The 10,309-nt window shown below is 44.6% G+C and overlaps 1 protein-coding gene across 2 annotated transcripts; it reads right to left on the minus strand.

Annotated features, from left to right (window-relative positions):
* Nucleotides 1–7,121: 7,121 nt before the first annotated feature.
* LOC120706089 (protein SAR DEFICIENT 1-like) lies at nt 7,122–9,702 on the minus strand. 2 transcript variants are annotated; one of them, XM_039990658.1, is made up of 6 exons: nt 9,458–9,702; nt 9,295–9,370; nt 8,494–9,189; nt 8,207–8,398; nt 7,983–8,094; nt 7,122–7,880 (listed from the first exon to the last, which is right to left on the minus strand). In XM_039990658.1, exons 1-6 carry the CDS (start codon nt 9,544–9,546, stop codon nt 7,714–7,716), a joined length of 1,332 nt encoding a protein of 443 aa, XP_039846592.1. In that variant the 5' UTR covers nt 9,547–9,702; the 3' UTR covers nt 7,122–7,713. The 2 variants fall into 2 exon arrangements, with proteins under 2 accessions (XP_039846592.1, XP_039846591.1); XM_039990657.1 differs by having other exon boundaries at nt 7,983–8,097.
* Nucleotides 9,703–10,309: the final 607 nt, after the last annotated feature.

Consider the following 10,309-nt stretch of genomic DNA (forward strand, 5'->3'; position numbering starts at 1 on the left):
ATGGTTCTTCTTTTGTGAGGGCGATGGTGACTATGTCTTCTTCATCACTTGACTCTTCGCTTGATGAGACATCGGTCACCCACTCTTGTTTTTCCACCAAGAAGCTTCTCTTGGTGTGCCCTTTCTTCTTTGGGAAGAGCTTGGTCTTCTTGTCATGGCTCTTTTTCTTCCCAAGTCTCTTGTTCTTGTTTTTCCTTTCTTCTTCTTCATCATCGCTTGAATCATGGCGATGCTTGCTCTTGTTGTCCTTGTTTCTTTTGTCCGGCTTGGGGCAATTTGGACGGATGTGACCTTTTTCTCCATAATTGTAGCAAATTTTGTTCTTGACATCCATTGGCCGGAACATTCCCTTTTTTGAGTCAAAGTTGAAACCCTTCTTGTTGATCTTGTCATTCAAGCGGGTGAACTTTCTCATCATGAGAGCAAGCTCTCCATCATCTTCAACATCGGATGAGCTTTCATAATGATCATCTTCTTCATTGCTTGAGCTTGAATCTTACTTGATCATCTTGAGCTTGCGGGCTTTGTTTGCCTTGGTCTTTAGAGCAATTGATTTGCTTGAAGTTGGCTCTTCGGACATACCAAGGATACTCATCTCATGAGCGCGAATTTCGCCCACAAGTTCTCCTACTTCCATTGTGTCAAGATTCTCCTTTTGAAGCATAGCATTGATGATGTTATACTTGGGCTTAGGGAGGAGCATGAGAATCTTGCGATTGATGGAGGCACTGTCAATTTTGGATATTTCAAGTGCATTAATGTCCTTGACAATGACATTCAAGCGAGAGTACATATCATTGCAATTTTCATGAGCTAGCATTTTAAAAGAATCATACTTAGCTCTAAACAAGTGATATTTTTGCTCACGAACTTTAGTGGAGCCTTCATGAATTTCAATGAGCTCCTTCCAAATATCACTTGCTAAGTCCATGCCATTAACTCTAGCAAAGACTTCCTCACTAATGGCTTCAAAAATTGCATTTCTAGCCTTGGCATTCCATTTTAATTGTTCGGTGGTGGGAGTTCCGGTGAACCCGGTCTTAGTGGCCAACCACACTTCGGGGGCAATCGCATCAAGATATGCGGCAATGCGAACTTTCCAATAAGCAAAGTTCTTGCCCTCGAAGTGAGGCGGCGAACCACCCATCTTGGCCATAGCTCTAGGCGATGAAGCCTAATGATCCAAATGAGCAACGAGGCTCTGATACCAATTGTAAGGATCGATGGACCAAGAGGGGGGTGAATTGGGCCTTTTTCAATTTCTAAAACAAAGTAAAGCAACCTTAACCTATGCAATGCTAGTAGGGCACCAATTCACCAACCGGATAACTAAGCTACCTACACAAGCTAAGAGAGATAAAAACAAAATAAAGCCTAGCAAGGTAGAGCTAAGTTATGATCTCTAAGTCAAGCACATGAGTAAATTGCATGAAAGAAAATGCTTGAATAAAGAGAGTGGACAAGAGACGACCGGATTTTTCCCGTGGTATCGATGTGTTGGCACACACCCCTAATCCACGTTGTGACACTCACAAAGAGTATTGTCACCTCCCAAGTCACCGAGACGAGGGCGCTCACTAAGAGTCTCCGTTCGCCATCCCGGTGTGGTGGAGATCAAGCCACGTACAATCTTCTTCTCCGGGCTCCCACAATCCTTGGCAAGCTCCGCGAGAAACACCTCGATCACCAAGATCGCCTAGGTGATGCCAATCACCAAGAGTAACAAGCTAAGGCCTTCACTTGAGCAAGAACCGATCACCAAGAACGGATGCACACTAGCTTCTCTCTACTCAAGTCCTTAATCTTGCTTCTTGATTGATTGAATGCACAAGTATGTAAATGATGAAGCTCAAGGTGGCTCTTGACTATAGTATGAGTGTATGGATGTTGCCTGGTGTCAAGAGTGGGCGAAATGACCCATTGGAGGGGTATATATAGGCAGCTCACACAAATAGAGCCGTTGGAGAAAAGCTGCCAGAAAACTGCGTAGCGCCGGTTAATCCGACGTCCCTCCAATAGTCATCGTCGGTTTAACCGGTGAATGTAATCTGCCCCTTCTGAAAACTAGCCGTTACAACTTGGGCAAATTAACCGACGTATCATCGGTTTAACCGGTGAGTGTAGTTGTCCACTGAACCACTGAAAAACCAAGTCTCTGGACAACTGCACCGACGTTAACTCAAACCTATCGTCGGTTTAACCGGTGAGTACAACTTCTGAATTCCTTTGAAAAACCATCTCACTGGTCAATTGTACCGACGTCTTGATTCAAACATCGTCGGTTTAACCGGTGTATAGAACTTGAAATACCCTGGAAAAACCAACTCTGGACTAATGCACCGACGTTAAATTCAAGGGAAAATTCGATTCATGCCACCACAACTCCGTGAAATTGGGTTTCACGTTAAAAATCATGCCACTCAATGGCATGGATTTCAACATGAAATCCAATTTCAAGAAGTTGTAGTGGCATGGATCCAACTGACCCTAAATTCAAACACGTCGGTTTAACCGGTGTATTGAGTTTGTCCTGACTCTGCTGACTTCGTTTAACCGACGTATAGAAAATTGAGAGCGTCGGTTAAACCGGTGTATAGACTTTTTCTGATTTTGTCTTTTCTGATTTGAGTCTTGAATGAAATCCAAATATTCTTGAGATCTAGTTTGAGAACCACTTATTTGAACTTCTAGAAACCTGAGTGACCATAGTGTGCATCCATTTTCAAATGACCATGTCCATGCTCAAGTTACTTAGCCTTAACCCCTCTTAATAGTGCGATCACTACAAAACTATAAAACCTATACTAACCTAAGTGTCCTTCTCAACCTTGTGACACTTAGGACTAGAAAGATCCTTAGCCTTGACATATATAAGTTGAAAACCGAGATCGCCTTTTGGAATAACCGAAATTGAGGGGCCTCTTTTGACATATGACCAAATGAGCGATAATGATCTATTAAGCTGCACAAACTCATTAGTCACAATAATGGTTGTCATTAATCACCGAAACATACCTTGAGGGCCTAGATGCTTACACCCCGTATTCAATGCGGGTGGTTGAGGCGTGCTCTGCTGCCGCGGCTCGCGGGGCAGACTTTGTCAGTCCTCACTGTAGACCGCGTATTACCGAGGTACACAGTGCAGCCGCCTGCGCTGCACCCGCACAGGGCCCGTCTGCCGCATTAATTGGATACGACGGCACGACACTTTTCCATCATGCCGCCTACGCCGCAAGCTACACGGCCCATTCAGCTACGTGGCAGGCGACGCTGCAAGCTACGCCTGGCGCCGTTTCAACAAGACAGCGCCTGGACATGTTGAACGGGGGATTCCAGGAGCAGGCAAGGAAATCCAGGAGTGTGATCTCCTTCACCTGCAGTGCCATAATGTATAAACAGTACATTATCTTGTACTACATCGTTGGTCTCACCTGTCGGGGACCCAACGGCCATTTACGTGCATCCCTTGAGATTTAAAAGGGAGGCGCCCGCTGTACAGTCCAAGCTCTCGACAGCACACACAGACGCATGCTGGACTCAGCTCCAAGCTCTCGCAGACTCTCTCGAGGCAAGGCAATACAGCACACAGTGGACATAGGGTATTACACTCCGGCGGTCCGAACCACTCTAAACTTGCTATGTTCATTGTGTTCTTGAGCGAGATCGAACCAATCACTAGCTAACCCCCGAGTACTCACCCTCTGGGCTTAGGCGGGTGCATTCCGCCACCCCGGCTGTGGTTTGCCACACCACGACAACAGTGCATACTATTATAGCAATATACTACATAAATAGTGTATTGTATGACCTAATCTAAGGATCGTGTGGCCTTTAAGGATCAATAAATCTCTTTTCTTCTTCGTCTCCCTTCTTCTTCATTCTTTCTTCCCAAACACTACTACAAAACATAGATATTGTAACACACTCTTGTAACACATTCATCAGCGCGTTACAAAAGAAGAATCCTAGGAACACAAAACTTTATGTTACAGCAAACACTGTAACACATAGCTCTTGTTCTATAAAATTGTGTTACAAACGAATAAAATAGTAACACAAAATTAATGTTACGCCTAAAATGTTACAAAGTGATAATATTTTGTAACACATACAAATAATATTTTTAATAGTGTTACAAACTAACATATCATTTTGTTGTGATTGAATGATGACAGTTTATTTATAAAGTTTCATATCCTTGTGTCTTAATTTTTCTTTCAAAATTACCAGAAATAATATTAGTATTGGCAAAAAAAATTCTACAAAGAAGTGCTGAACCCAAGATATGTTGTATGCAACTCCAGCTATTCATTTTTTTTAATAGTAGAGATTAAATATTCTTTATACTTGATACTTTTTTATTTAAAGTTAATAAAAAGATATTGTTCAAGTTTTTAAAATGAAGAAAGTAACCATAAAAATATTTATTTATTCAGTGGCATTAATGTTGTGACACATGTGTTATGTTTATCGAAACTTTAATACTATGAGCAGCACAAACTTTACCCAAGGCACAATAGACATCACATTATGGAAAAAAGATAACCATTTATAAATTACTTCAAAAGGATAAACAATACAATATTGTGTCTAAGTAACTATATTTAATGATTAACTACAAAAGAAAGATTAGCACATGTTGTTTGTACAAAACAAACCATGATGCTCTTCTATTATGTTTATGTGAAAGGCACTATTTCTATATAAGATGAAATATTTATGGTGCAAGTATAAGCTAGAGACAAGTGTTGAACTCCAGATAAAAATATCATGATCACTAAGCTAACATATGCAACATGTAAGTTGGCTTGTTGAAAAATAAGTGTCAGTTTTCAAGTTTATAGTGGGATACAAGGAAATTAAAAAAATTATACGACTTGTTGGATGAGAAAAAATGTTTATATAAAAATTTTAGGTCTCGACAAGATTTACAATGTTGTAGTTTAAAATTATTTCATTTGAAGTCACTTAGGTTGTCCAAATATTCATCATCAATTTTGCAAAGCATAGTTAAAATAAAAACCTATATTGATTTTGACAAGAAACACATTGCAGTGGGATGGTAAAAAAGGCAATGCGCAAAAAGGAGGTTGCAAGTTTCAATCCTCATTATGGCAAGTGGGTAAAAATTTGTATCTTTTTATAGTTATGTACGTAGTACTATATAGAGTAGTAACACTTTTTTGGTTGTAACTGAACACATGTATTGTGTTACAATAGATCAATTAATAACACTTTTTTGGATGTAAAGGAACACATGTCTTTTGTTACTATAGATCAAACAGTAACACTTTTTTGGATGTGAAGGAACACATGTCTTGTGTTATAATAGATCAGACAGTAGTAACATCAACAATAGAAAATCTAGTAACACATTTATTAAGCTATAGTAACACAAGTTGGTGTTACTAAAGCTATGTTCTCTAGTAGTGAAGATGGAGGAGGGTTTAAGGGGTATCCATTGATCTCGTGCCCCCCCTCCGCACCCCCCTCCCCGCCCCGACGATCCGGCACTGCAAATGTGATAGGGGTGATAGAAAACAAGGTAGAGTCCACAACCTAAGCAAAATGAGCCTGGCCATACTAATCATAGCTATTTAACCAATAATGTTTCATAAAAAACCACCTAGGCAACTGTGAAAATAGTGTAAAGTATGTAAATTACCCACCTATTATTTTATAAGAAAATAATCTTAAGTAACCCCGAAATTTGGACACAAACTATCTACATCATGCCATTCTTAAAATGACCTAAAATAACTCCAAAATTTTCATCTAAATTACCAACATCTAAGATTATAAAAATATATCCTAAAGTACACTAACATTTATTCTAAATTACATATTTCTACGGTAAGCACAAAGATCAAGGTAAGAAATCTAGAATATTAAACGAAGAGAAAGCTATGTTAGAATATTATGGTTCTATTGTAAACATTGGTAAGCAATCTCGGTTATTAACTAGCAATCTTGTCTATAGAATTTCTAACACATATTGTTTCTATTATGAACAGAAAATTATATGTTAGAATATTTCACAAATGAGATCAAGGTAAGCAATCTTGAATTCTTGATTAACTAGGACCTTATTTTTAGCGATTTCATAATACTTATGTCTCTCAAATTACTACCCGTTCCAAAGCATGGTTGATGAACTAATATGATTTAATTTTTTTAATATTATTTGGATTTCGTGCATTTTTTTGAAAATCTTTTTTGAAAATCTACTGCCCAGAAATTTGGGTGGTTGGATGCTCCCAGGAGCCAAGACTGGTGGCTGAATATTTTTTCTTGCAAGAGTTTTTCTAAGTACATCACGAAGAACTAAATTAAGTTTCTCTTTCTGATATCACGCGCAGGATTTCACTTGAGATTTTGACTTGTCCCACGCGTTATCTACCTGGCTACTCTTCTCCACTGGTTCCTCTAAAGGGTCTGTGTATAGGAAGAGGCGAGCAACAACAGGATAATAGACTAGAGCTTTTTCTGGATTTTTCAGTGAAAACCCCAACGCAGCACTGCAGGTCAAGTGTTTGTCTCATCTTTAGGCATCATCCATTGCCACCACAATGCAAAAATATTGAAACATCAGAGACCCGGAGTCCGGACATCTCAAAGACTTGTGTTTATCTATTATTTATTATTTGGCCAACAAACGGAGCCTCCACGTTTGCTATCAAAGTCTAGAAATTCCCACATTAATCGGAGAAAAATAAAAAAATAAAAATTACTCACCACTGCTATTATGATAAAAATTAGCCTAAAATACCCCTGTGCCTAATTAAAAATCACCCACCAATATCATTATGAAAAATTAAATATAAAATATCATTTAGCTATGTATCAGTTATAAATATATACTATTAATAAAAACTAAAGCTAACAACAATCAATCAAAATAAAATGATATCTGCATAATATTATTAAAGCTCAACAAATCAAATTGTTATTATAGGTAGATCATAGTTAAATTATTTTAATCAATAAAAAGACATAATTTACGATAATGAACATGATGATGTATGGTAAAAAATAGTATAACCTTTAAGTAAGGATACAATGACATGCAAATTTTTGAATTTTCAATACTAGCCGCGCAAATGCACGGCCTATATGCCTAGTTATGTACAAAAGACAGCTTCCTTCCTTTATTAATCAGGACCTTGATGTTTACAGGACACAAAAACTTCTGAAATGATAAAGAAAAAAAAAAGCAGAACTGTCTGATTACACAAGTTCTACAGCCCTTGCAGGCATACCACACTCGTTCTCCTGCCCAAGAATCGCTGCCCTACCATTACATTTACATGCAGCTCTTTGAGAGCAAAACACAGCAGAGCAGAGCGGTACTCGACCAGCAGGGAGAACGAGAAACTGAGAAAATTACAACAAAGGATACGAATTAAACCAAAGAATTTTTGCACTTGGTCGCCTCTTCTCGCTGCTCGCGGCGGATGCTGGGGCGCATGCTCAGCGACGCAGCGGAAGGGCCGCTCAAGTTCACCTACCCTTAAACCCTGCCGTTACTTGACAACACACAGCAGACCGACCGACCACACACTTTCGTGGACAGACAGAGACAGACAGACATCGCGTAGTAGTATCTGTTAATGTACATCCTAGAGCTGGAAGCTTGGAACCTTGCAGGTGATCTTCACTCGAGTTACTTTCTGAAGATCTCAATCTTTGGGGGGGCTTTTCCCAGTGCAATTCTTAACCTGGCATGTGGAACACTTGGCCAGGCCACTGGTAGCCGAAGCTGTTGGCTTGGGGAATGGAGACCACGCCGTCGACGACCGGCGCCGGGAACTCGATCTCCGGGGCGTTCTCGTACCAGACCGGCGTCTCCGCAGGCGCCGGCACCGCGACATGTGCTGCATCTGCAGGTTGCCCAGGATGTTGTTAGAGCAGAGGAATCACAGGCCAAACTCTGTTTGGTTGTGGGTATCTGTTCGGTCAGTTCATTCAGTTCAGACACTTACTCTGCAGCAGTGGAACGTTGTTGGCGGCGTGGCCGTGGAGCATGAAGGCTTCGGCCTCCTGGAGGCTGTGGCGCTGCTCGTACGCCTCCAGCATCAGCTGCTGCACAATCATCTGCTGGAAACCGGAACGGCTAGGTGTCAGAGAAGGAGGAATCCACGGAGCTCCGGCGTTCTGCTCCGACGACGGCGAGCGATTCCAGGGAGATGATCGGAGACGGACTCACCGCGTGGCCCCTCAGCTGCTGCAGCGGCCACTCCACGCCGCCGATCTCGACCCTCACGAGATTGAAGACGGAGTTCACGTAGATGGTGCCGTGCGGCGCGGCGTAGACGAACACCTTGTCGTCGGGTTCGCAGGTCCTGGCGTGGTTCGTCGTCACCTCCCACATGCGGTCGGTCATGCCCTCGCCCAGAATCTGAAACCACGGAGCAAAACAGAGCAGCCCATCAGAACCAGAACGCCGGCGAGAGGCTACGGAGAGAGCCCATCAAAGAAAGTTTGCAAGCTTACCGCGCGCAGCTCGTCGGGCTTCACCATGAGCATCCGGACGAACTCCTGGACGGTGACGACGTTGTTGTGCCTCAGCTTCCGGTGGAACGCGCCTTCCTTGCCGATCTTCTCGAGCCTCCAGACCTCGTCGCCGAGGACGGGAGGGTAGTGCTTGCGGTAGAGCTCGCCGCGGTGGTCCCGGACGACGAAGGCCGCCGTCATGGCCTCCTGGATCCTGGCGCCGTCGTAGCTGCCGGGCACGACGCGGACGCCGATGCGGAACCTGCGGCAGCGGACCCAGGACGAGTTGTCCGTGAACTGGAGCTCGCCCACCGTGGCGCGGCCCTCCCGCATGGTGAGGCCGACGTCGCCGGTGAGGAGCGGGCGCTTGCCCTCGCGCTCCTTGACGATCCCCTTCTGGAACTCCTCGGGGGCCCAGTCCTCGCGGCCGTCCGGCGGGAAGTCGCCGAAGAGCGGGACGAGCTCGACGCGCAGCGCCTGCGGGAGCGCGGCGGGGGAGCCGGTGTCCGCGTCCACGAGGACGATCTCCAGCGGGGCGCCGGTGGCGTCCTCGATTTTGCTGCCCGTGAAGATCGGGAGCTGCGGCGGGGTCCGGAACGCCAGCTTCCACGCCGGGCGCTCGGCGGGCGGCGCCGCCGGCGACCTCTCGATGTAGCGCGGGCTCTGCATCAGCCCCGCCTGGAGCTCCTCCTGCACCTGAACGCCCACGAGGAAATAAACAGAGCACTTGATTAGAGCAAGAACGGGTAGCTTAGCTCGGCGAGGAAATGGCGAATGGGGAATCGAGCTGCTGCTGCTCACCACACGGCGGAGGAGGGGCTCGAGAAGCCTGAACAGGTTCGCCATGTGCTTCTGCATCATGGCCTCCCGGATCACCCTGGAATTCAACGGCGACAGTGTTACAAACGAATTGCCAATTGGCCATCAGCAGAACAGAGGAGCAGGGGACAGCTCGCGCGCGTACGTCGAGAAGGAGGGCAGGCGGCGCATCCGCTTGTCGTCGGGCTGGTCGCCGTCGTGCTCGTACCCGTCGTGGAGCCGCTTCGCTGCCATTGTTGCTACCCTCCCAGGGATCGCTGTTCACCTCCTCGCGCGCTGGAGGAGGGTCCGGAAGACGAGATGATGCAGTGATTGACTGGGCTGCTCGAGGAGGAGGAGGATTTGTGTGGGTTTGCCGGTTTCGGGTGGTTTGGGCAGGCTGCACGGTAGCGCCGGCCACAGCTTATATAGGCAGCCGCAATGCGGGCCGGGCTCGCACAGTGCGCTCGGGGAGGAAGGAAGGTGAGAGGAAGGTGCAGGGAAGGTGGGAGGAAGGGCAGTTGCTTCAGCTCGCAGTAGCAGCTGTGACGTCATCTCCCGATGTTTTGGTTCCAAAAAAAAACGTCATCTCCCGATGTCATAGACTCAGGGAGAGGTCCGTCAACTCGACCTTCTCCGTCGCCAAGCTGCTCGCCGGCGCCGGCACGGAATATCTGCGGATCCGAGGTCGGTCCGCCGGTTCATCACAAAGCGCCCGCCACGCCTACAGCAAAACTGAACTTTTTTTTTGTTGACGTGGTGGTATACGTCCCTTGATGAACCCATCTAGCAAAATAATTTTTTTGATTTTGCTGTTGGATGGAATTGTTTTTCTTTTGCTATAGTCTTGTATGTACTCTTGTTTGTTTTCTAAAAAATTCGTGTTTTTCGTTTCAAAAAAATGCATGTGTTTTTTTTATCTGTCTGGGTTTTTTTTTTCACCGCTTGGGAATTTTCACCGCTTGAGTAGATAGGAAGACATTGGCCAAACTCCAAAAGTGCTGGGATAATAAACACT

Source organism: Panicum virgatum, chromosome 5K, assembly GCF_016808335.1.
Source record: "Panicum virgatum strain AP13 chromosome 5K, P.virgatum_v5, whole genome shotgun sequence".
NCBI lineage: Eukaryota > Viridiplantae > Streptophyta > Magnoliopsida > Poales > Poaceae > Panicum > Panicum virgatum.